The 26364-nt window shown below is 37.7% G+C and overlaps 3 protein-coding genes and 1 long non-coding RNA gene across 9 annotated transcripts; 1 reads left to right on the plus strand and 3 right to left on the minus strand.

Moving 5' to 3' along the window:
- Positions 1-2958: 2958 nt before the first annotated feature.
- ndufs6 (NADH:ubiquinone oxidoreductase subunit S6) lies at positions 2959-5166 on the minus strand. Its single transcript, XM_027133757.2, has 4 exons — positions 4988-5166; positions 4042-4095; positions 3312-3434; positions 2959-3127 (listed from the first exon to the last, which is right to left on the minus strand). The coding sequence occupies exons 1-4, from the start codon at positions 5129-5131 to the stop codon at positions 3059-3061; spliced, it is 390 nt and encodes a 129-aa protein (XP_026989558.1). The 5' UTR covers positions 5132-5166; the 3' UTR covers positions 2959-3058.
- Positions 5167-8946: 3780 nt separating this feature from the next.
- LOC125145088 lies at positions 8947-10577 on the minus strand. Its single transcript, XR_007143404.1, has 2 exons — positions 10234-10577; positions 8947-9105 (listed from the first exon to the last, which is right to left on the minus strand). It is a non-coding gene; the product is annotated as an uncharacterized LOC125145088 (long non-coding RNA).
- An 832-nt stretch (positions 10578-11409) lies between these two features.
- LOC113634672 (polyadenylate-binding protein 4-like) lies at positions 11410-13973 on the minus strand. 2 transcript variants are annotated; one of them, XM_047816509.1, is made up of 6 exons: positions 13227-13973; positions 12696-12861; positions 12333-12483; positions 11913-12216; positions 11798-11878; positions 11410-11571 (listed from the first exon to the last, which is right to left on the minus strand). In XM_047816509.1, the coding sequence occupies exons 1-5, from the start codon at positions 13390-13392 to the stop codon at positions 11799-11801; spliced, it is 867 nt and encodes a 288-aa protein (XP_047672465.1). In that variant the 5' UTR covers positions 13393-13973; the 3' UTR covers positions 11410-11571; position 11798. The 2 variants fall into 2 exon arrangements, with proteins under 2 accessions (XP_047672465.1, XP_047672466.1); XM_047816510.1 differs by having other exon boundaries at positions 11798-11844; positions 11879-12216.
- A 511-nt stretch (positions 13974-14484) lies between these two features.
- Positions 14485-25409, plus strand: lpcat1 (lysophosphatidylcholine acyltransferase 1). 5 transcript variants are annotated; one of them, XM_047815661.1, is made up of 14 exons: positions 14485-14853; positions 16481-16620; positions 16974-17188; positions 17393-17505; positions 18223-18283; positions 19968-20026; positions 20611-20645; positions 20771-20819; positions 21016-21098; positions 21199-21324; positions 23587-23740; positions 23906-23998; positions 24135-24291; positions 24885-25409. In XM_047815661.1, the coding sequence occupies exons 1-14, from the start codon at positions 14734-14736 to the stop codon at positions 25058-25060; spliced, it is 1581 nt and encodes a 526-aa protein (XP_047671617.1). In that variant the 5' UTR covers positions 14485-14733; the 3' UTR covers positions 25061-25409. The 5 variants fall into 5 exon arrangements, with proteins under 5 accessions (XP_047671617.1, XP_026989538.2, XP_047671618.1 ...); XM_027133737.2 differs by having other exon boundaries at positions 14487-14853; positions 20771-20825; XM_047815662.1 differs by having other exon boundaries at positions 14488-14853; positions 20771-20825; positions 24135-24317; positions 24885-25021.
- The last annotated feature ends 955 nt before the right edge of the window (positions 25410-26364 follow it).

The raw sequence follows: 26364 nt of genomic DNA on the forward strand, positions 1-26364 counted from the left end.
TGTGTGCACTTCTGTAGCTTGAAGCTTTAACATATTCAACCTTAACCTTCATTTGTAGTTGTGGCATTTCATGAATGCTATTTATGTAAGATATGGTAACCTCAGATAATCCACAAGCAAGGTGAGAATTACATTGATGCCTTCTTTCTGAAGGCAAGACCTTCAACATAGTCACAAATTGATTTGCATTTAATACCTTAGCCAAACCTTTTCCTGGAGCCTTCTCACAGAGCTCTCACCAGGTTGATGCTGATACCATATGAAGAGTCGGAGCAGATTGGCCATGGTGCTTACCTCCATCACCCAGTGGGTAAGTCTCAGTTTAGACAAGGATACACCTTGGGTCGTTCCTTACTCCATGATACGTGAAGAGTTGGTCAGTTGGACAGAAAATGTGCTGAAGATTCATGATTATCAAACCCCAGGTTTAGCCCTGAGATCACTCAAGAGTCATCTGTTTATCAGAAAGTGCAAGGTGAAAAGGTTTAAATTGCAGTGATTGCTTGACAAACAGACAATTTATAGAGATTTCAGTTTCATAGGTTCATAGGGAGGGGTTTTAAGAAACTCTAGCAAAAAGGGAACAAGCTACAGCGAATGCTTTACCCTAAAGCGGTGCCTTTTACAATGCTGTGTCATGAGGACATACATGAGGTCTTCACAGAGTATCTATGGAATTCAGCAGTGCACCAGACCTGGTCTATAAGGCAAACACCAATTGTGGAACAGCTTCCATCTTAGGGCATGCGACACCATACGAAGTCCTCAGTCTATACAAAAGCCAAAGAAACAGTTCATTTGGGCAGCATGATACATATGGGACAGTATATCTCTGTGGGAAGGATAACACCAGGATGTGCTATAGCTAAATTGTCCTGATGATGATGATGATGATGATGATGATGATGAGGATGATGATGATGATGATGAGGATGATGATGGTGGTGGGGTTGGGTCGGTCATCCTGATTCCTTGCCAGGTCTCACTAGTATGTCTTGTAAATATCGATATTTTAATTAAACATACATAAAAAAATACAAATTCTGTCATTACACATGTATGCTGAATTACTCCATGTGCTCTTTTACATCAATACAACATTTGTCAGACTGTATATTTATAATCACACCCTTCAGTGCCCCCCATATGAGGATGAGGTTCCCCTTCGAGTCTGGTTCCTCTCAAAGTTTCTTCCTTCCATTCTTCAAGGAGTTTTTCCTTGCCACTGCTGCCTGAGTCACCTTGGACTTGCTCATTGGAGATAAATTACTTAATAAGTCCTTAGCTCTGTCTTTGTTCTATGTAGCTCCATGGTATTGGAGAAATGTTGTCTCTTTTCATAGTGTACTGCAACAGCTATATATGGTTGAAATGACAATAAAAGCTTCTTCTTGACTCAAAGAATGCATAATATGCATACTCAAAAATTAAGTATGCATAATTAAAAAAATAAGTGCAAAAATTATGTGTGCATGCTCAAAAAATAAGTATGTATACTCAAAAAATAAGTATGTATAGTATGCATACTCAAAAAATCATTATGGTCAATGCAATCTGGTGCCTGTCTGTATCATCCAGAGTATTCTTTTGAGTAAGCTGTAATCTGTTTTTTAGTCAATGATATTTCCGCAAAACACGTCTACCATGATTCGCAGGGGAACATTGTGGAACATAGAAGAGGTGAGGAGACTTTCTGTACATAAAGAATCAAATGAGTCTGAAACCTGACTGATGCTACAAGGGCACCGGAAACAATCAGACAGATTTAGACCAAAGCAAAAATGCCCTGTTTGAAAAAATCTCTCCGAAACTTTGTATCTCAAACGTTCAGAACTGCAATGATTGAAAATACAAGACATCACAATAAGATACAGAGAACTGAATATATAAATACAGTGAGTCAGTGAGGAAACTGTGTGAAAATGAGCTAAAAGAGTATTGTGGTGATGGAGCCCTCTGGTGGTGTGGGGTGGAACTGTCAGGTGAGTAAGAATTAGAAGCCTGGCACGAAGCATGATTAATAAATCACTGTTTACAGCTAGACGTCAACAAAAAACAAAACTTCAACACAGACATCAGAAAAAAATGCTTATTTAATTCAGCATACACGTGTAATGACAGAATTTGTATTTTTTATGTATGTTTAATTAAAATATCGATATTTACAGGACATACTAGTTAGACGTGGAAAAAAATCAGGATGACCGACCCAACCCCATCATCATCATAATCTTCATCATCATCATCATTCACATTCAGCACTACATTTGTGAAGTATGATGTGATTAAATACATCAAGAAGAGAAATGAAGATGCTCCATTAATTGTAGCTGTTAAGGAATTGGTATTTTTAGTTACAGTTACTTTAGTGACCTATAACTGAGTTTACACTGGTTTAGGACATGTTTTAGTTATGAGTAGAAACTACACATAAGGAGTCTGGAAGTACTCATGAACTGAAGTGCAGACAAATAGCCCCATCTAGCTGTAGGGGAAAAAACAAACACTTAACAGATAGCTCATGAAAAATAACACCATAATATACCAATACAAATAGATGTACATGTTTGAGATAGGAAGAACAACAGTTCTGGTCATATGATCAGTTACAGCAGCTATGAAAAGTTAAAGAAAATTAAAGATAGTGAGCTCAGATTATTTTTGAGGCAAAATGTGAGGTATATTTTGTTTTTCCAGCTTTCAACCTAAAAACACAGACCTTCAGGGAATAAAAACACACACACACACACAATTTTAAATTATGAATTATCATGATATTTTCCCTACTTCAATCATCACTAGTAAGTGTGCAGGTGAATATCAGAAAAAAGGAGCAGTTTATAAATATTTGCCTCTATTTAAAACCGAAGGTTAATGATCATGTTGAGTTGAGTTTCAATAAATAATGTGATATATGTTAGTAATGTGAGGCTTGAAAAAAAATAAACATGAAAAAAGTTTTTTTTTTTAATCAGTTGTATGTTTTTATTGTACAGGAAACCACACGGGTCAAAGGGAATAATTTATAATCAGCAGACGAAAGAGGACTGGAGACGTCTTAGTGGTGGTGTTTCTGCTGAAACTGCCGTCCGCAGTAACCGCACGTACCCACTTTGGTCGTTTTGTCCTGTAAAAAAACACATTAAATGTTAGACCTTCAAAAGTTCTGTAACATTTAACTTACAACATAGATTTCCTGCATAACTGAGCCAACAAAAATAAATGTGAATCTCTGAATATGTAAACTGTTCTTTGTATTTCAGCAAAGTACTGAGAAGAAACCGAGTTTATATATAGAACAGCTAGATTACCAGGTTGATATAAACTTTGGGATGGCCCAGAGCTCCTCCACCTCCATCACAGGACACCACTCGAGCTTCCAGCTCAGATACCGGCTCCTCTGCAACCAGGTCTATGGCAAAATTCTGATTCACCTGTGCAATAAAGATGCATACAACAATTTCACAATACGGCAATTAACATCAATTCAATTCAAATTTATTGGTATAGCGCTTTTAACAATTGACATAGTCTCAAAGAGGCTTTACAGAACAGAAACATAGAACAAAAAGTTATTATAAAGAATAGGAAGAAGATGAATATAAGACAAAATTCAAGATTAATATTAGATATATTTGTTTTATTATATATTATTGTTTATAATATTAGTTTATATTTGTATACTTGTTTTTATCCCCAATGAGCAAGTCTGAGGTGACTCAGGTGTCTGTGGGGAGGAAAAACTCCCTTGAGAGGAACCAGACTCAAAGGGGAACCTCATCCTCATATGGGTGACACCGGAGATGTGATTATAAATATACAGTCTGATAAATGTTGTATTGATGAGGAGATTGTTGTCCTCAAAGACCACATGGACACGTTGGCATCTCATCTTACGTAACGCAGAGTCTAACTGGAGCTGGTAGATCTCTAGATGCCCCAGGATCCTCACAGAGTCGCCCTCATCTCAGTGGAGGTCCAAAATCTACATGGAACATCATGTTCATTATATAAACATAAAACAAACAGAAGAAGTGTTACCTCTTTTTGTCTCCCCACAAATCTTGCTCTTCTTACATCATGTTCATCAAAAACCTGCAAGGAAATAAAAAAAGACATTTAACATATGATAATCCACAAATCTTTGCTTAGACTGTTTCTATGTTCCGTATGTGTTTGGAAATACAGTTTCATCTGTGTTGTCTCTCAATTTAATGTATTTACATTTATTTTGAAGGAATGTGCTAATGTGCAATCTGAGGGTGGTTACATCCATACAGACTGAAGAATACAACAATAATAAAGCGTAATACACTCTGCCCTCTTCCTCATACATGACCTCACAGATGCTGATGATTGGCTGAGGCAGCTCTGATAGACAGGTGGGGAAAAGATTACGCCCCTCCCACTTACAAGACACACAATTTTGCACAAAGTTTTTGTCTAGCAGAATATTCTGTCATATTGTGTACATCTTGTTGATAGTGTGCCAAATAACGCACTAATCTATCAGCAGAGAATTTATACTCTTGTGCTTATATTTTTGTATTAATAATAATAATAATAATAATAATAATAACAAATAGTTGAAGTTGTCAACATTGTTCCACATAAAACAGTGAACATTTAAACCTAACCACGAAATAAAACAATAAAAAATAAATCTATGAACACATTTTAAAACTCTAAACCTAATTATATCCTCAGCTTGTCACTAAAACAGAGATTAACAAAAGATCCTTTTCCCCACCCATATTTCGACAAGTCCCGCCTTCCTAAAATCTAATTGGTCACTCATAGCTCACAGTAGCGAATCCCTGAGCTGAACGATTTTAAGCATAAACTCCGAACCAATTCTAGCACCGGAGGTATGACTTGTCATAACCCAAAAGAGGTGGGAAAAGAAAAACTAAATGCTAACCTTTAGCATTGGTCTCAGCTGGATTTTATAACTTATATAAATGAATCAGACACTAATCAGCATTACCTGTCCAGTGTGAGTGATTTTTTCCCCGTAGGTAGAAACAGGAACACTGTATCGCTGAACAGGTACTGAAGAAATTCTTAATGTTGTGAGGAAAGTCCTCGTATTTTTAGCGAAGGACAAGATTTTAGGAACGGTGGCCGCCATGTTTTCCCACAATTCTTCTTCTTCTTTTTTCGAGTTTAATGGCGGTTGGCAACTCACCTAAAAGGTGCATTACCGCCACCTAGACTGGAGTGACATCAGAGAGAGAGAGAGAGAGAGAGAGAGAGAGAGAGAGAGAGAGAGAGAGAGAGAGAGAGAGAGAGAGAGAGAGAGAGAAATTCTTTCACTTAACCCAGTATTTTTCAAAAATAAAATTAATACATTGTGCATTCTCCTAGATGCTTTTCCTAATATATGCTCAAGTGTCATGCTTTGTTCATCAATGCAATGCCTTTAATTCTGCCCCATCTTCTTCATACTTTTTACAGTCTAACAGTATATGCTGTGCATAATCTAGTGGGATGTTTTCCTATTCTGTACAATGTTGTATTTAAACCAGTGTGACCCATTCTAAGACTTGAGATTAGCATCTCTTCCCTTGGGCTTCTGCCCTTCCTCGTGCTTGTGACTACTTGATTTTGTATACTGTATAAATGATGTCCTGTATCCGCTGTGTTCCAATATTCCTGCCATATTTTAAGTGAATGTTGTTTTATGATAGTTTTGACCTCTGATCTACTTATTGGTACATGCACATCAATTGTTTCATTCTTTGTAGAGTTTTTTGCTAGTATATCCACAGTTTCATTTCCTTCCCGCCCCTACATGGGCAGGAACCCAAAGGAAGATGACATCTATTCTTTTATTGTGAAGTGTGAGAAGCAAGTGGAGTATTTGATGAACGAGGTCTTGTCTACATGACACTCTCTCAGACTGAATGCTTAGTAATGCTTATAAACTGTCTGAGGCTATAATGACATCTTTGTTTGGATTCTTTTCCTCCACCCACCCTAATGCCAGTAAAATTGCTACCAATTGCTTCCAGCCTGTTTCTGGCTGCTTTGATCCAAATGTAAAACTGAATAATTCCTCTTGATACTGCTCTACATAGTTTTGAACTATTATCCACTCTTGCATTCTTTTTGTGTTTTCCTTTAGTGTTTGTTGTAAGCTTATATTTACAGATGGTTTTATACATTTCCAGGGTGGCATCTTTGATATTGCCACAGTGGGTCCTATTTGCAGCTGATTGAAACTTTCCCACAATTCCCTTTTAGGAGTAGCTTTTATCCCTTTGATGTGAAGCTTCTGTGCTTGTGTGTTGTATTACTCACTCCTGACATCTGCTGGACTTCTTTCTTTCTTTCTTTCTTTCTTTCTTTCTTTCTGAACCAAAACTTGCCTCTTAAAACAAGATATTTCAGGTAGAAATATATTAAATTAAATAAATTAATTAATATATTTGATAATATTTTTACTGTGTCTATAGATTGTCTCGACTTAAACCGTAGCAATTAAAAACATTGACACAAGAAAAAAAAAAGTTTATTGCACTGTTTATTCTAACTCTCTGGAAAATCCCAGAAAAGCTTTTTTTGCTCATATTTTTGTGTCATTATGACATGTCAATTTATTTATACAGGTTATAAACTACTACTACTACTACGGACAGCAACAACAACAACACTACTAATAATACTTATTGTAATAATAACAATAATAATACTTATAATAACAATACTACTACTACTACTACTACTACTACTACTAACAATAATAATAAATATTTAGATTACGTCTCATTTTGTAATATAAACAAATGCAAGAACTAAGCGTAAATAAATAAATAAATAAATAAGTAAATAAACAAACAAACAAACAAATAAATAAATAAATAAAATGAAATGCTCAGGTTTCCAATTAAATTCCAATTAAAACATATTAAACTAAAAATCAAATTATTTCTATAGTTTGAAGTATTATTTATTTTTCGTAATGTCTGAATAAGATCACAATGATTAATTATTAATTTAATAATTTTATTTTATATATTTGATCATATTTAAAATTGATAAAGTCTTACTTAGATAAATGAAGGTGAATATTGGAAAGAGTTTTTTTTTTGTTTTTTTTTAAACGTAATTGTATTTTGTTATCTGTTGGTAAACAACAAACAAACATCACGTCTCTTCACATGCAGAAAAAACACGCGTAGAAGAAGAACCGTCTGGCGCATGCGCACATCCTGACTTTCACCATCTCAAAGTCACACATGACGTCACAGCGGAAGTCGCGCTGGACTGAAGCATGCGTGTGAACAGAACCATAAACTGGATTATCACTATATAAAGTCACAATATTTCAATTGATATACGGTTTTATAAAGAACAGGTATGTGGAGTGTGTTTCGTGCTTAAAGTCTGTGGATAACTGAACTAGTTATGTGTTAAATGTAAGATAACAAGGAGATTCTGTTAATAAATAAAAAAAATCAACCTCCAGCTCCTGTATTCAGGGAGCAGAGAGGTTTTAAAGTGATTGTGTTTAATAACAACAACGTCTAATTATGAAAATACTGAATGAATTTGTAATGAATTGTTGGATTAGGGATGTACTGGTACACGGGATGGTTGTATTTTTTATGTTTCCTATGTTAACACGGCATAGGTGTTGTAACCACTTAACAATGAATGTTTTGAGAACACTATTTTTTTAGTAGATACATCAAGATTAGTGTGTAATCGCAAGAATGGAAACCTTAAACAAACTTGTCTTATTGATTGTCCTGTAACAATAAGAGAGTGCTGTATTTTCAGAAATATCATTTAATATTAAATAGAACATACACACACACACACACACACACACACACACACACACACACATAAATACATGCATATATACATAGAAACATGTATATGAACATGCATACATACATACATACATACACACACACACACACACACATAAATACATGCATATATACATAGAAACATGTATATGAACATGCATACATACATACATACATACATACATACACACACACACACACACACACACACACACATACTGTACATACACACACACATACATACTGTACATACACACACACATATACATACACACACACACACACACACACACTCACACTCACACACACACATACATACATACATACATACATACCCACACACATATATATACACACACACACATACATACACACACATACATACATATACACACATACATACATACACACATACACACACACACACATATACACACATGCATACATACATACACACACACACACACACACACACACACACATACATACATACATACACACATATACATACATACTGTACATACATACACACATGCATACATACCTACATATATACCTACATACATACATGCATATATACACACAAACAAAATCAAGAAGGAAACTTTTTGTCTTTTAATGTACTGTTCCACCTCCAAGGCATGTCATGGATTTATAATGCATTTGTTATGATTTTTATAGTAACCACTAAGTCAAAATGACTTGTATTGCAGATTCAGCACATAATATAAGACTAATAATAAATGGGTTATTCATGTTGTCATCTAACAAAGAAGACAATATTGATACAGTGATGTTTTATGTTGGATGTTTGTTTAATACTTGAATAAGTCTCCAGTGTCAGATCCTTGAATTAATCAGCGGTGTCATGGATGTTTTTTCTTTGTAAAGGTGTTGGCTCGATGGCACCTCCGTTTCTCCCTTCGTTTATTGGGTCCCTTACTCGGCAGCTGTCTCGGGCTGTGCAGCATGCATCTGTCACCTGTCTTCCTGCTGCTGGAGCACATCGCTGCATTTCCTCCATCACTGCTGCTGTGGTTCAAGCCAGAGGAAGCTTTCAGGCCCAGCTCAATCCGTTCCGAGCACCGTTACTCGGACAAACCCAGCACTTTGTTGCCCTGCAGCCTTCGATGGGCATGAAAACTAAAACAGCTCTGAAGAGACGTTGTAAAGACTGCTTTTTTGTACGTCGCCGTGGGCGACTGTATGTTTTTTGCAAGAGTCACCCAAGGCACAAACAGCGGCAAGGGTGAATCTGTTCTGAAGCTTTTCTGATCACTTTTTTCTGTAAAAATAATAAAGTTAAGTGTGAAAGATAATTTTCTTTTCTTTTTTTATATAGATAGATTTCATGGCAGTGAGACTTGCATTACATTTTATATTGCTTTACGCTCAGCAAAGAGGGTGAAGGCTGAATTCTGTATCCATGATGCATACACAAAACACTTGAGCACTTGAAAGTGAGACAGAATCCAAATACAGGCTACAGTTCTCCATATTTCCATGGCAAAGCCAACAGTTTAAAAAAATGTAATTATTAAGTATTCATTTAGGTATTATTGCCAAACTTGCATCCGAACTACCGTTCTGGTAAATGTTTACATAAAAATTACAATAAACGGGTCAATGTTTATTATGTCATTTCACTGACCGTGACATTCTAAAATGCTTAACGTAAAAATCAGGGAAACAATTTTCACTTCCATTTCTCTTGCCATAAACACTATTTGCTGCTAAGACAGCGGGACTGTGTTCCAAGTGAACATACAATATTTTTTCTTTAAACTGTTTTTTCTCTACGCAAAAACCTGTTGTAAAGAAAACCGTGATATTGGAGGACCAACTTTTCACACCTTAAGTTACACAACTTATTAACCTGTACATACCTACACACCTTTATTAGATTAGATTAGATTAGATTAGATTAGATTCAACTTTATTGTCATTACACATGTGCAAGTACAAGGCAACAAAATACAGTTTAGGTCTAACCAGGGTGCAATAGCAGTAAGTGCAGGATATACAGTTTGTACAAGATTTAGATAAGTTAAATAAAATGGTAATATGGAAGTAATTTACAGATGTGTGTGTACTATGAACATAATATACAGATGGTTATAATTATAACTGAAATTTACAGGATGTAACAAAATATGGCTATTGCTATAAACAGTAATTTACAGATGTGTATGTACTATGAATATAATATACAGGTGAATATATATATGTGCTATGAACATAATATACAGATGAATATATACTATGAATTGACTAACTTTATATTCACCTTCACACATACACACGGAATCACTAGGTTAATGCAAGGCGTGTTAAATGTTTTCTTTTTAATTTGCTTTTATTTGAGCTAAACGCTTAATTTAGTGTGTTTTGTTTAGATATGTTATGCTGTCACCTGCAATGTTCTCGAATGTTCTCAGGGCTGTCATCACGCATTGAGAGTGACATTCACGCATTTCGGGCTTTTTTTACGCTCTCCCGCCACACATAGTATTTCTCACGCAGAAAAACGTTTTGACTATTTATCATATATTTAATAAGCCGCAGCACCCAAAATGTATCAGTCCGCACCGCTGTCTCTATGGCAACGGGCAGGAATCAAGCGCGGTTCAAGTTCTTAGTCGAGAATGACACTTATCAGCCAATCAAAAAAAAAAAGAGGCTACACAAAAGCCAATTAGAAAATAGCACTATCTGGGTAAGATTTAACGGAACAACCAATGAAAAAAAAAAACATTCATTAGAGAGGGTATTTTCGATAGTCGGTTTGAACAAAACTTCAACACAAAACAGCTTGTCTCTGGATGGGACATTGTCCTCAATCATGATCAAATACAAATTTTGTTAAATTGCGGTCAGTGATCTATATATATATATATATATATATATATATATATATATATATATATATATATATACAGAGAGAGAGAGAGAGAGAGAGAGAGAGAGAGAGAGAGAGAGATAGTTTATTTAGAGCAGTATGAGTTTATTATTTATTTATTTATAAGTAATGAATCAATTTGTAGTTTAGAGAGGGTATTTTTTGTTGGTCGGTTTGAACAAAACCTCAACATGAAACAGCTTTTTTCTGGACGGGACATTGTCCTCAATCATGACCCTAAACATGGCTGGGCTTGAGCCGAACAGTTTTAAATGGGAGCGACATTACACATGATAAAGGAGTCCAAAAAGGCAACAAACACTTACAATAAACAACACCAGTCATAATCTCAGTCTCTCTCTCTCTCTCTCTCTCTCTCTCTCTCTCTCTCTCTCTCTCTCTCTCTCTCTCTCTCTCTCTCTCACACACACACACACACACACACACAAATTAATAAATGGAAATTGAACAACGGTCAGTGATCCTTACCAAACACAATTGTGTGTGTGTGTGTGTGTGTGTGTGTGTGTGTGTGTGTGTGTGTGTGTGTGTGTGTGTGTGTGTGAGTGAGAGAGAGAGATATTATATATATTAGATTATATTTGTACATATTAGATTATATATTTTATTAGATAATTAAAAGTTTAGATTTCAATGCTCTTGAGTTGGAAATAAAGACATACACAGAGATTATTCTTAAAATGTATTAAAGATTCAAACAACAGTTATATTTAAAATGTGTTTACAATACGTTTCGGGTATATTTAAAATAAGTGTCTGCTACATTTCACCTTCTTCTTATTCTCCCCTTTCTTCTTTTTTGCTGTTTCTATGCTTCATTTTCAGGGTTTCCTTAAAGAAAAATGCAGAAGTCAGAAATTAATTTAAAAAAATAAATAAATAAATACATGAATAATAAAAAAAATCCCTCTCTCTGTGTGTGTGTGTGTGTGTGTGTGTGTGTGTGTGTGTGTGTGAGTGTACGCTGTATCTGTATCTATCATACACTATATTGTAATATAAAGCATGCAGAATATTAGCATTATACAGATTCCACAGATGTAGATATGTTTGGTACCTCAAGCGTATCTGGAGCTTTTTCCACAGGGGTGGCTGTCTCCACACCTTCTAGTGTCCACTGGGGTGGCTGTCTCCACACCTTCTAGTGTCCACTGGGGTGGCTGTCTCCACACCTTCTACAGTGTTCACTGGGGCAGCTGTCTCCACAGCCTCCACGATGTATTTTGGGGCAGCTGTCTCGACAGTTTGGACAAGGTCTTCAGAGCAAGGCGTCTTGACAGCAGGACTGCTGAACTCCTTCCTGAACATTCCCTGTAGGAAAGCCTGGCGCTCCTCTTTCTTTTGAGCCAGTCCAACGTAGATCTTTTTCCTGCCCCACATCATTCCGTTCATCTTGTTCATGGCTTTCATGGCATCCTGGGATGATGTAAAACAGACAAAGCCGAATCGCTTTGAACGCCCATTCTCCATCATCACCTGTAAGAGGCAGGACCATGAAGAACAATCAGCACAGAGAAAGCTTTTCACTCAGTAAGGGGAAGTAGATAGAGATTATTGAGTATAAAATGGAGCAATTATTAGTTGTAAGTGACCTTTGCACTTTTGATGGTTCCAAATTGTGCAAAGGTCCTGTACAGGCAATCATTGTCAACGTTGTCATCCAGGTTCTTGATGTACAAGTTGTTGCCCTGGTTTTTGTCTTCAGCCTTGAGCTCCTCCCGAGACTTAAAGTACTCGACGGTGCTGTAACACAACAGAGAAGCTGCTCTTAGAGTCTTTATCTAAACCCTGCTGGTAGAAGTTATGTCTTCGGCAGCAAAATTACAGCAAAATTGTGTCAACAATGTAAAGAGTTCAACAAATCTTAAGCAGTAAGTTAAAGTAGAATGTAAAAAACCCTGATATTTGAACCCTGGCTGGTAAAAACATTTTTATTAAATTTACACTTGACTTACACTTGGCGGCCTTTCGGGCGCATTCCATTGATAGACGGATCAGGGTCGTTAATGAGGATGTTACACCCTTCGGTAATCTTCGCGGTGGGTTCCCAGCGGGACCACATGACCCTCATGGGTCTCTCCATTAGAAGTTCAAAGTTGAACATCTTTATAGCTTGCTCAGCTGAAGAAACAGAAATAAGTCATTAATAACAATAAAAAAAAAATTCAATAATAATCAAAACAATATAGTATCTGTTTATTATACTCTATATATAACTCATTATACTGTAAATACTGTACTCATACTGTAAATACTGTACATCTTTCAGTTTGATGCCATGTCTGGTTTGATGCCAAACTGCATTTTGTTGCCTTTTACATGTGTAATGACAATAAAGTTCAATCTAATCTAATTTAATAAAAATACACTTTCATATCTTGTTGTACTATTTAAAACATGACCATATCCACATAATAAAACTATAAAATACTACAGTAAATTACGCATGTAATTGTGATTGTAATATTAAACTAAACTAATGTTACCGTCAGCTCGATGGTAAAAGTTGACGTAGGCGTAGCCGAGCGGCGAGCCGGTCTCCTTGTCCTTGCAGATGTTGACCGATTGAATTGGCCCTGCATTATTGAATTTATTTAGAAGCATCAGATCTGATACTTCTGGGTGAAGGTCACCAACATACACTGCAACCATTGTGGAATTTGGATGCTGTTGTTTACTTTTAAACTACTGGTAAAATGGTGGTAAAATGCTGGTACAAAGCTTCAGAAGTGATATTAAATTCTGCTGATAAACTTCTACTCGTTTTAAAATAGCTATTAATCGCTGTAAACTTGATGAAAATCGCACTACAATGACTATGTCTCACTTGCTACTGATGGTTTGAAGAGACCACACTGCTGTGTCATAGTTCCATCAATGACACCATCAGGCCAAATAAGGGCTGATGTTTTGATTTAAACAGATGTTTTGATTTAAATGCGTCAAGTGTCACGCATTGAGAGTGACATTCACGCATTTCGGGCTTTTTTACGCTCTCCCGCCACACATAGTATTTCTCACGCAGAAAAACTTTTTGACTATTTATCATATATTTAATAAGCCGCAGCACCCAAAATGTATCAGTCCGCACCGCTGTCTCTATGGCAACGGGCAGGAATCAAGCGCGGTTCAAGTTCTTAGTCGAGAATGACACTTATTAGCCAATCAAAGAAATAAAGCCAATCAGCCAATCAGACAGATAGCACTATCTGGGTAAGATTTAACGCAACAACCAATGAAAAAAAAAACCCAAAAACATTCATTAGAGTGTATTTTCGATGGTCGGGTTGAATAAAACCTCAACACGAAACAGCTTGTCTCTGGACGGGATATTGTTCTCAATCATGATCAAATAAATTAAATTAAATTGCGGTCAGTGATCCTTACCAAACACAATGGAGTGTGTGTGTGTGTGTGTGTGTGTGTGTGGGGGGGGGGGGGGGGGGGGGGGGGATTGTCGGAGATGTCACGCCTGTCTGTCTTCAAAACTTGAGAGCCCTGTGTTTTATATATATATATATATATATATATATATATATATATATATATATATATATATATATATATATATATATAGTTTATTTAGAGCAGTATGAGTTTATTATTTATTTATAAGTTATTAATGAATCAATTTGTAGTTTATGGTATTATACAAGACAAGGATGTGAAAGAGTGTAAACTAAACTAATGGAATCGAATCAAATAAATAAATATATATATAGATTCGTACAGTGGCGAAAGAGCTCACTGCGCATGCGTCAAGAAAGCGACTCCCTATTGGACACAACGTGCACAACGTGGAGTGTGTTGTATTGCTTGTGATGTGTTCTGTTATTTCTAGAGGAATTATTATGTGAGGAAAACATGGATCAACAGATGCAGATGATGACCGAGTGGACTAATGAGTATTTTTTTTATTCTAGCTGAGGAAGAAAAGGCGGATAAACAGTTTTTATTTTGTTTATACTTTAGATTAAGGTCATTTTCGTGAAAATGAGGCTTGTGCACAGAAAGAGGACACCAGCTGGGAACAGAGAGGATTTTCGAGTTTCAACGCACTTTACAAACCCTTTTACACACGAACTGAAGCTCAGTCCTGTGCAGAAAGTCCAGGTGAGAGTGAACACATGAGCAGCCAATCAGAATCAGAATCAGAAGGAGCTTTATTCCCAGGGATGCAAGGAAATTGTGTATACACACACACACACACACACACACACACACACACACACACACACACACACACACACACACACACATGAGAATAAAAATAATTAATTCATTAAAAAAATAATTTTTAAACTATTCATGTTTTTTATTTATGTCATACCAGGGGCGGTTCTAGGATTTCATCTCTAGGGGGTTTAACCCTCAGTGAGAATTTAAAACAAGAAGAGTTTTATATTATATATTATATGACAACTCTGGTAATAAGAATAGTGAAATTTCACTGCTTTTGGTTGCCGTCTTTGCGTCTTTCCGCCGATTAATGTTATAGATAAACGCCTCCAACTCTGACTGCGCGTGCACGCTGCGCGTACCTGTGCTTCTTCGTTCAAATAAAGCAGACAGCTGAAGACGCGCTTTTGAAAGACTACAAAGCACGCGCGTAAAAGCAAAGTAAAAAAAAAATCGTTCTTGGATCAAACTGATAAATAATTTTCTTTCCCATCGACTCCATGTCCGGCAATTTAGCGTATTTTTTCTTTTTTCTTTATGAAAGTAAAAATGATACTTATAGTTTTAAGTAGGGGCGGTTCTAGACCTTTTTAGGGTGGCTTCAGCCCCCGGTCTGTAATCTCAGCCACCCCAAAAAAGGTCTAGAACCGCCCCTGGGTCATACCATTAAAACATATTGTTTGTACAGAGAACGTAAATATTGGTGTATTAAAGGTATTAACAATGTATGAATCAAGACGACTAAAACAAGTAAAAGGAAAAGGAAAAATATTAATCAGTGACTTAAAAAATTGTTAATCAGTGACTCGAAATATATGGAAAGAAAACCCTGAAAAAAATCCCTTATTTTTTATTTGCTTGAGTTTTTCTTTTTCACTCAAAACATTAAAATACTGGATTCGAGAAACAGATATTGTATATACTCTTACTGTCCATTTTATTATAAACACCTGTACACCTGAACATACATTCACTGTAATTAAGTAAGGTGCAGTGACACGTTTCTGTATGTCAAAATGTCATGTTGTTTATGATGGAGATCAAGAGAATGGACAGACACGTCAAGACAGACATGTTCAATCACCTCAACACGTCAAACCTCGAGGTGGATGAACTGCACCAGTGTAGGATCGCTCAGACTGGACAGTTGAGAGGTTTTTCCAAACTCGTATGACTTCGGACTGGATAATTGCATGAATGAGCAGGTGTACAGGTCTATGTGTAACCCATAACATAAATACTTGTGTCAGATGTCCTGGAGTGAGTGTGTATAAGAATTGTATTTGATTTCAAGACAGGAAATTGACTAATATTTTGACTAACTTGTAATCCATGCCATTCTAATTGCCAATCTAAATGTTTTTATCTTTATCATTGTCATGCCATTTTTACTTTTTCTTTTATTCTCATTGTTGGATAATGTAATTTTACTGTGTTTTGTACAGCACTTTGTTCAGTGTAAGCTGAATTTAATAAATAAACTTACTTACTTACTTACTTACTTACTTACTTACTTACTTACTTACTTACTTACTTATTTTAAGTATTTTTGTCCCCCCAGATTGCATTGATGACTGTAACACTGTTTCCTCTGCGATTGCTCTGCTGTGCTTTTTTCATGTTGCTCGCATGGCCTTTTGTATTCTTGGCCACCATGGGCCGCACCGACGCCGCCGTGGAGCCTCTTACCTGGTGGAGATGGTGAGTCGACGCTGCATTTTGTAAAACTGCAATATTGGGCTTTTCTGTATACCACCAAGTTATTATGTGATCGACAAGGTTCAAGATCAGAAACAGAATATTCATCTCACAATTTTCCATTACATTCAAATCGTATGAATTCATTATATGCGTCTACACTGGTTGGGTAAAAGAAGAATCCTGTTATTTATGATTTACCAATTTATGTAGGTTTTTACAAAAAAGCACAAAAAAAATCTGGGTTTATGACCAGAAACAAATCACAAAACTGTGAAATCCTGGATTGACTGATTAAAGGCTTGATATTAGATTTGAAAAGCTGTGATGTAATGGATGATAATTCAACTCTGCAGGTTGTTGGAGCTTATCATTAAAGGCATCATGAGGGCGATGTGGTTTTCTGGAGGCTTCCACTGGATCCGTGTGAAAGGCAGACTAGCTCTGCCCAGTGAAGCTCCCATCCTCATACTTGCACCACACACTTCTTACTTTGATGGCATTCCTGTGACCATGACCATGTCATCGATAGTGATGAAATCAGAGAGCAAAGACGTTCCCGTCTGGGGCAGTAAGCTTACAAATCAAGTTCTTTATTCTATTTCTTTCTTTTGGTTAATTTGTAAGTCTGACCTGGTCTTACACACGTTTGAACTGTTCAGACAACCCGTACCTCAGTAACCCGTGAGGCTGTGACCGGCTTCTTCCCAGGCTTACAGGTCTAGGTTACTAAGAATCTGTCTCAGTTCTTCATGATTGTTTCTTCCTTTCGCAGCGCTGATTAAGTTCATCCGTCCGGTGTTAGTGTCACGCTCGGATCCTGATTCCCGCAGGAAAACTTTGGAGGAGATTAAACGCAGAGCGTGCTCAGCAGGCCAGTGGCCTCAGGTAACACACACCTTAACACACATTAGGATCATAAGGGAATCACAGCAGAGCATGAGACAGCAGACTACATTATATTTCAATTTCTGTTGGTCTGTGTTTACATCTGACTGTCTCTGTGTATCTAACTGTCTGTCTGACTTCCTGTCAATCAGTTTCTGTTTTTCTGTCTGACTGTCTGTCTGTTTGTCCATCATCTTGTCTGATTATCTACATGTCTGTCTGACTGTCTGTCTGTCTGACTGTCTGTCTGCCTGTCTGTCTATCGTCTTGTCTGTTTATGTACCTGTCTGTCTGCCCATCGTCTTGTCTGTCTGTCTGTCTGTCTGTCTGTCTGTCTATCTGTCTGTCTGTCTGTCCAAGTCCTTTTCTCTCTGTCTGTTTTTCTGTCTGCCTGTCTGTCCATCATCTTGCCTGTTTTTGTACCTGTCTGTCCATGGCCTTGTCTGTCTGTCTGTCCATCGTCTTGCCTGTTTTTGTACCTGTCTGTCTGTCTGTCTGTCTGTCTGTCCATTGTCTTGACTGTATGTCCATCATCTTGTCTGTTTATCTGTCTGTCTGTCTGTCCATCGTCTTTTTTGTTTATCTAACTGTCTGTCTGTCTGTCAGTTTGTCTGTCTGTGTTGAATATCTGAAGCTCTCTGCCTATGTAATTTGAACAGTCCATGTAGACATGTCTGTGTTCTATAAAACATGTTCTTATTTCTGATTTGATTTCAGATCATGATTTTTCCTGAGGGAACCTGCACCAACAGAACCTGCCTCATCACGTTTAAGCCTGGTACATGTTTTCTCTCCCTATCTATCTGTCTCCATATCTGTCTGTCTTTCTATCCTAACATATCCCCTTCTCTTTCACTCTGTGAGAGTCAGAGAATATATGTATACAGACTGGGCAATGGTCACCATGGGTGTTATGTTTCTGTGTGAGTGAGTGTGTGAGTGTATCTGTGTGTGTGTGTGTGTGTGTGTATTTGTTGTCCGTGTTTGTTTTCTGTCTCTCCTGTGGACCGTAACAGTTCACTTGCCTGTGAAATTCAGTGATTGTCTTCCACTTCCTGTGTGCACTGTCCAGTCCTGTTATGTTTTACTGATCCTGTCTCACTCATGGCTTTATTGTGCTTCCTCCCACTCCTAATCCTCTTCTTTTTTTTTCTAAAATCCTTTATTTGTTTTTTTTCTCTCGCTAGCCTGTCACACTTTGTTTTGTAGCTCCATTCATTCTGGTAGTTTCACTGCACCATGACACGTCAGTGATGGAGGACTGCAGTACACAGATGGCCATAACCGGGCAGTTCCACAGACCTGGTGGATGGGAAAATTCTGCTTTACACCTGCCATGCACAAATCCTACTGTATATCAATATGACATTTGTGTTGACATTCTCAGAATTGTTCAGACCTACAGTCCGATATTGAATTCTGGAGTCTATTTTAACAGCATATAGTAAAGGAAAGGTTTGGTCCGACTGCAACCACTCGGGTTATTCGAATTCTGCCTGAGGTAATGAACACAAATCCAGGCTAGAGTGTGACAGAGTGGAGGCTGTCAAGTCATTTTCTTAAGGTTACTCAACTACAAACTTATTCAAAGGTGCACATGCTCAGAGATCTGCCCTCGGATTACTGTACGGCTACCGATCGGCACCTGAAAGAGAGCTTTGTGTTCAGAGTGAAAGTCATTGGGTTCATCACTCTTCTGTTTACAACTTTTCAGAGGTGGATAGACCAACTCCTCACACACACACACACACACACACACACACACACACACACACACACACACACACACACACACACACACACACACACACACACACACACACACACCAGGTTGAATGACATTGAATCCAAAGACACTCTATAACCCTTCCCCATACCCCTGTGAATTATTACAACTGTATTACAGCATAATCACTCAAGACTCAAGTTCCCTACTTGAGTCACATATTCTGTCACATCTTTTTTTTTTCATGAGTGACAGATATGTCAGAAGGACATTTTTACAAAATATTTTGTCATACTCTCAAAAACATCTCTCTCTCTCTCTCTCTCTCTCTCTCTCTCTCTCTCTCTCTCTCTCTCTCGCTTGTCTGTATTTGCCTGTTTATCTGTCTCACTGTCCGTCACTGACTGTTTGTGGTTCTGACAGTCTGTCTGTTTTTATCCGTTTGTCTGTCTGTGTGCTTGTCTGTCTGTTTTTAAATCCTGACAATCGATCAATCTCTCAGTCTATGAATTAAATAGTAAAAATGTAGACACATGGACACACACACACACACACACACACACACACACATACACACACACACTGAGGACACGGCCATCGACACAAAAGCATGTTACTCATTACTGTCCCACAGTCCTACTGCTTTTGCTTTTGCTTTCGCACAATCATAAATATGCATGAGCTGTATCAATGTGTTCTGTTGTTAAACAACAACCACATGTTCTTCTTCCTTCAGGTGCGTTTATTCCTGGGGTCCCGGTCCAGCCGGTGGTTCTGCGCTACCTTAACAAACTGGTAAGGACAAACCTCGGGGCACTCGGACACCGACTCCAGAGTAGGACATTAGGATTTCATCCTGCTTCATGTTAAAAGTGCCAACAGCAGAACCGAATATTAATGTGCACATCAGAACAGCAATTTGGATTCATTCCTTATATTCAATAGGAAGTTTCTGGTCCTTACAGAATGTATTTTACAATATTTAGCATTATATAATCAATCAGTTACTTTGTTTTGATCCGTCAGTTATATCACAGTGATGCTGAAAGTTTGATTCTCGTTGGCCTTTAAGGTGTTGAGGAATTTTCTCTAACAGCTGCAAGGTCTGCATCATAGGTTGTGTTTTAGTGTTTCTATAGCAACAACGAGTTTTAGACGATGGACGATTCACACCTATGGATTTAAATAAAAAACATGACTCAGTGACATGGTAAAGGTTTCTTTAAAGTGTTGTAAATGTCTCAAATGTTCATGTTTTGTGACAGACAATAATTTCCTTGACGCCTTATCTGTTCAGGAGCTTTTGTGCAAACTGTAGTAACCACATGGCCTTGTGTGTTTAGCTCGTTTTTTTTTTCCCCCTCCCTTTTCACCACTAGGACACGATGTCGTGGACATGGCGAGGACCTGGAGCGTGAGTTGTTACACACTTTGACAGTCCTCATTCTGAGACAGTTTAGATAAATGGCATTTAAATACATTATGAATATAATTGTAATACAGTAATCAAAGGGCTGATGGAAAATGTTTTGCCTTTAGATTTACGCTTCTGTGGCTCACGTTGTGTCAGATCCACAATCCTGTAGAGGTCGAGGTGATCATTTTGTGGAATTATATATATATATATATATATATATATATATATATATATATATATATATATATATATATATATATATATATATATACAGTTTATATATGATAAAATGTACTTAATTGAAAGGATAGTTTCCTGTGTGTCATTCACTAATAATAAAAAAGCCCCTCTGCTTGTGTTTATTCAGTATCTCCCGGTTTACACACCATCAGAGGAAGAAAAAAAAGATCCAACTCTGTTTGCCAGCAACGTGAGAAACATCATGGCCAAGTCAGTGTCCACTTCAAGCTTAACAATCCAGAACTTTCGCATGATGACACGTACGATATCAATTTTTCTATTTTATATATATAAAAAAATTTCTCTTCAGAGCTCTGCAACTACCGACTGCAGAATACTCGTTCGAAGACGGTCAGCTCTCAGTGATCAAAGGTCCTCTGAGTTTACCTGGCCACACAGGCCTGCTGGAGTTCTCCAGACTGGTGCATAAACTCGGGTGAGTGACTCCAGAGACTCTTTAAAGACTTCTGAATACTCCATGCAGAGATGACATGTTTGGCTTCCACCAAGGACATGACGTAGAGAAGAAGCTTATTGTGTAGTGCACATGGTGATTGGGGGAACGAAGACGTAAGCCAGGGATTGGTCGTTTCACACGGGGCGTGTCCGAGCCCTGCGTTTTAATTCTGATTGTAAATGTGGAACAAAATAAGCAGTTCTAACTTTTCCTCATCTTTTGTCATGCTGTAAATTTATTGTAATATATTTGAGCTTGCAAGAGGGAGACAATCGAATCTTTTTGCAATCTCTGATATACTGATAAAGCCCAGGGTTAAGGTTCAAATTCGTTCTGTTCAGTTCATATATCTCAGTGGTTAAGGTGTTCGACTACTGATTGGAATTCATTGGTTCAAATCCCAGCTCCACCAAGTTGCCACAGAAGGGCTACTGAGCAAGGCCGTTAACCCTTTATTGCTCGGGTGTATATAAACTGAATTGAAAGAAATGCAAGTCACTCTGTATAAGAGTGTTTGCTAAATGCTGTAAATGTTATAACAGCTGATTATAAATCCAGTAAAGTGCTATTGATATTAATGCTATTCAATCACAGCATCTTCCGGCCAACAAATCAGTAAGGTTTTGTTTTCTCCTTCTAAGATAACACTGAGTGTTAAGGGAACATAGTGTGTGCTACGTTAATGTATATTAACTCTGGTCATGCTTCTGGTATATTAACATCTGGTTGTGCCTTTTCCTTGGTTGACTTTTTGGAACGTTAATTTTTTGGATCGTGTTGATGCACAGATAGAAATAAAATGGTTTTCAGGCTTAGGAAGGATCTATGAATGAAAATCAAACTGCTGGGTTTGGCACTGAGCTTCATTCCAGCTGGATTTATACTAGAACGTGAAGTGTGCATGCTTTGCTATGTTGGGATTGAAGGGTGCAGACTGATTTAAGTTTTAAGTTAAGATTTTTGGCTTTCAGAACAGCGCACTCTGGTGATGAAGCAGTATGAGTCAGCGATTTTTTGTTTCTTGATTGATTGATTGATTGATCGATCGAAAATGGTTCTGAAGTGTTGAATATCTGACAGGTAGATCTGCACTTGTATTGAACAGGTTCCATTGTACAATAAAATATCAGAGCCTTAATCTCCCAAAGATTAACCTCCGCAAATGCAGATCAGGGAAGTTATGATATAGAAAGATTGTATGTTGAATATTCATCATAATAATTAATTCATTCATTTTCTACCGTTTATCCGAACATCTCAAGCGTCTTTGGGCATCAAGGCAGGATACACCCTGGACGGAGTGCCAACCCATCACAGGGCACACACACACTCTCATTCACTCATTCACTCACACACTACGGACAATTTTCCAGAGATGCCAATCAACCTATCATGCATGTCTTTGGACCGGGGGAGGAAACCGGAGTAGCCGGTGGAAACCCCCGAGGCACGGGGAGAACATGCAAACTCCACACACACAAGGCGGAGGCGGGAATCGAGCCCCCAACCCTGGAGGTGTGAGGCGAACGTGCTAACCACTAAGCCCCCATTCATAATAATTAGCAGCACAAAATATTGACTTCTGAATGTTGTCACTGATGTAGTAACAGGTTACATGTCGGGGGGTTTGATAATTTGGCACAAATTCTGTCCTAAACTTCACATTTTTCCATTTTAACTGAGCGATATTGTGAGTATAGATGTGGTTCACGCAGATACAGGACAAGAGCTTGAGTTATTTTTAACATCAAAGATCAGAATGGAGGAAAAGTGTGATTTTTGTGACTATAACTGTCACATGGCTGTTGCTATCAGACGGTTTGAGAAACCCAGTGAGGTCTTCTGCAGTTTTAGGCCATTTTCTTCAAGGTGTGCCACATTGTGTCTGCTGTAAAGCTGTTTCTGCTCATCATGGTTGTAAAGAGCAGTTTGCTGACTTCCTGTATCCTTCCTGTCATTGGCATTACCGGATACGGTTAAATGAATATGAGGACGTGATGGTTCAGTGGTTAAGGCTTCGGGTTACCGATCAGAAGGTCGGGGTTCAAGCGCACAAGCTGCTGAGGCATCAACGTTAATCTCACCCCCTCCAGGGGCGCCGTACTATGCCTGACCCCGCGCTCTGACCCCAGGGCTCATAATAACCTGGGATATGTGAAAACTTAAAGCGTTTCACTGCGTGTCTGTGTATGTGACAATTTGATGTTGCACATTTTTTATTCCTTTTGTTTTGGCTTTCAGGCTGAAGGTAGGAGTCACAGATGAGCTCCTGCAAGAGGAGGGCAAAAAAGCATGCAATCTCTCCGGACGCAAACTGAGTCTGGAGGATTTCACAGAGTATTTAAAGCTTCCATTGACAGAAACGCTGCAGGACATCTTCACACTGTTTGAGGAGGTCAGTATTAGCACATTGTTTAAAAAAAAATAGATTGATGAGATCAAGTCTGTCTATTCTAATATCTTTTTTATTTAAAGTCATCACTAAAGCCATGCTGTGCAGCATGGCCGACATTACAGTCTAGCAAACCTTCTAATCACCTCGTGTCGTGTTTTCCCACAGCACGGTCAGATGGATGTGAGGGAATATGTCATTGCTCTGTCTGTGATCTGCAGACCCTCTAAGTCCCTCAAGACTCTTCAGCTGGCCTTCAGAGTGAGGCTGCTTTTACTCTGGGTTTAAACGGACAGCAGTTGCTAAGTAGTGAACAGACTATGAGGGATTAATGAGTACTAAATGAAACTGTTAGACACGACAGTAGCACACAGTGTGTTTTGCCTGTTTTGTACAGATGTTTGAGGCCGAGGACGACGGAGCCATCGTGGAAGACGAGTTGGCTGTCATTCTGAAATCTGTACTTGGTGTGGAAGATGTCGCTGTGGGTGACGTCTTCAGAGCTGTCGATACAAGAGACAAAGGAAAGATCACGTTTGGTAGTTATATCTCCTGTCAGTGGTAGAGTAATATTACATAGGTACAGATAAGTTAATGTGAGGTGATCTGGGCAGATCTCTCTCTCACTCACTCACTCACTCACTCACTCACTCACTCTCTTTCACTCTCACCCTTTCACACACTCTCTCTCTCTCTCTCTCTCTCTCTCTCTCTCTCTCTCTCACTCAATCACTGACTCACTCACTCTCTCTCTCTCTCTCTCTCTCTCTCACACACACACACACACACACACACACACACACACACACACACACACACACACACACACACACACACACACACAGTCTCTCATTCACTCGCTCAATCACTCTCTGTCTCCCTCACTCTCTCTCCCTCTCTGTCTCTCTCCCTCCATCACTCTCTCTCTCTCTCTCTCTCTCTCTCTCTCTCTCTCTCTCTCTCTCTCTCTCTCTCTCTCTCTCTCTCTCTCTCTCTCTCTCTCTCTCTCTCTGTCTCTCTCTCTCTTTGCTTCTCTTGGGTAAAATTTTCTCTGAGAAAATTTCAATTTAAATTCAGTACAGAATAGCTTCTGAACCAGTACAGAACGTGTACATCACTAAATCGTCTGTTCCATCCTCTCTGTCAGATGCTTTTTGCCATTTTATGGAGCGCTGTCCCAACTTCATGAAGTTATACAGATGTATCGATGAACCAACCACACACACGAGTTCGGGACTCGTACAACCTGCAACCAACAGCTTCTGCCCTGACTCCAGCTCTCAGGAGCAAAACAACACAACACACATCAAGAAACAGGACTGATGTGTGTAGGAGATTATGGCCTTTGTGAGATATCAGCCTGAGCTCAACTGTATTATAGATAAAGATCAATGTATTTATTGTAAATGTATTTATTTTTTTTTAAGGTTTGGTTTTTAATGTTTTAAAAACATCAATGTGTTTTTGCTATGAGTGTTTTAGCAGATCCTCCAAAAAATGAACTGGACTGTTTTTTTTTTTTTTACTCCTTATCATAATTTAAAGGAAACTCGATACTAATTTTTGCATTGCAGTACAATCAAAGCCAAGTAACTAATTTCATATACTGTACAATCTACACATATTTCTATCGTATGTCCAGGACCTCAATTAAAAACAGAACTCAAAATAACTTATGAACTTATTTTATGATCTTATCTTATTTTATTTATTTACAGGTGATTGACAGTTCTGTGGTATTTTATAAGAAAACATGGTAGTGTTTGAGTAGGCAGAAAATCCAACTGTATTGATATGGGATTAAGAAGCATATAACTACAACATACAGCATAAACAAACAAATTAATAAATACCTAAATAAATAAATACATCATTTGAACCACAAGAGGGCGCGCTGTCATAAGAAATGCCATTATTTAGTCAGGTTAATCAGTGAGTTTTCACATGCTGCTACATTTTCTGCTTATATTTATACATAGATTAGATTACAGCAACATTTTCCAAATAAATAAGATGGAGTCTAAAGCAAAGAGTAAACTAGTATTTATTATTATTATTATTATTATTATTATTATTATTATTATTATTATTATTATTATTATTTTATATGTATAGTATGTGGGCTGTAGTTTTAATTAAAATGTTAATAGAAACATTAGGAATAAAATCTCTGTAGTAAATACATGTAACTTTTACTCTATAAAGTCAATCTGTTAATCAATATGGTGGTCTTTTGTATGGAGTATCTGAGTCTGAGTTTCAAAATGAATCAGTGTTTGGGTTGGTTTTCAGGCTGTTGGGGTTTTTTTTCCCCTCTTAGGACCACTGTGTGATAAGAAGTAATTAGACAGACAATTACCGACTTCATTTGTCTAATTGTTGAGTTTCACAAATTTGGATGAACCTAGAAATCCCAGTACTGCTCTTGGTGTCCATGTTAATGACATGAGGGCATCAGGGGGAATTCTGATGATTTACTTCTTTTGCTTTCAATCAGTGGTCTATATTTTATCTATAGTTTGGGTAACAGGTTTGTACTTTCAGAGTGTTCTAATAAGTCAATATCATATCATAAGATCACTGGAACTATAAAAGAAAGAGAGAGAGAATGAGAAAACGTACTTTTC

This window comes from Tachysurus fulvidraco, chromosome 7 (assembly GCF_022655615.1).
Source record: "Tachysurus fulvidraco isolate hzauxx_2018 chromosome 7, HZAU_PFXX_2.0, whole genome shotgun sequence".
Taxonomy (NCBI): Eukaryota; Metazoa; Chordata; class Actinopteri; order Siluriformes; family Bagridae; genus Tachysurus; species Tachysurus fulvidraco.

Bases quoted from the DNA above. Each gene is read 5' to 3' on its own strand.
- ndufs6 (XM_027133757.2), bottom strand. From the start codon at position 5,131: ATGGCGGCCACCGTTCCTAAAATCTTGTCCTTCGCTAAAAATACGAGG. The intron at 4,096-4,987 runs GTAATGCTGATT...ATTTCCTTGCAG, and splicing joins AAATCACTCACACTGGACAG to GTTTTTGATGAACATGATGT. The intron at 3,435-4,041 runs GTAACACTTCTT...TTTATTGCACAG, and splicing joins TTGTGGGGAGACAAAAAGAG to GTGAATCAGAATTTTGCCAT.
- LOC113634672 (XM_047816509.1), bottom strand. From the start codon at position 13,392: ATGGTTGCAGTGTATGTTGGTGACCTTCACCCAGAAGTATCAGATCTG. The intron at 12,484-12,695 runs GTAAGTCAAGTG...GTTGTGTTACAG, and splicing joins CGCCCGAAAGGCCGCCAAGT to CACCGTCGAGTACTTTAAGT. The intron at 11,879-11,912 runs GTGTGGAGACAG...GGACACTAGAAG, and splicing joins CCCAGTGAACACTGTAGAAG to GTGTGGAGACAGCCACCCCA.
- lpcat1 (XM_027133737.2), top strand. From the start codon at position 14,734: ATGAGGCTTGTGCACAGAAAGAGGACACCAGCTGGGAACAGAGAGGAT. The intron at 17,189-17,392 runs GTAAGCTTACAA...TTCCTTTCGCAG, and splicing joins AGACGTTCCCGTCTGGGGCA to CGCTGATTAAGTTCATCCGT. The intron at 24,292-24,884 runs GTCAGTGGTAGA...CCTCTCTGTCAG, and splicing joins GTTTGGTAGTTATATCTCCT to ATGCTTTTTGCCATTTTATG.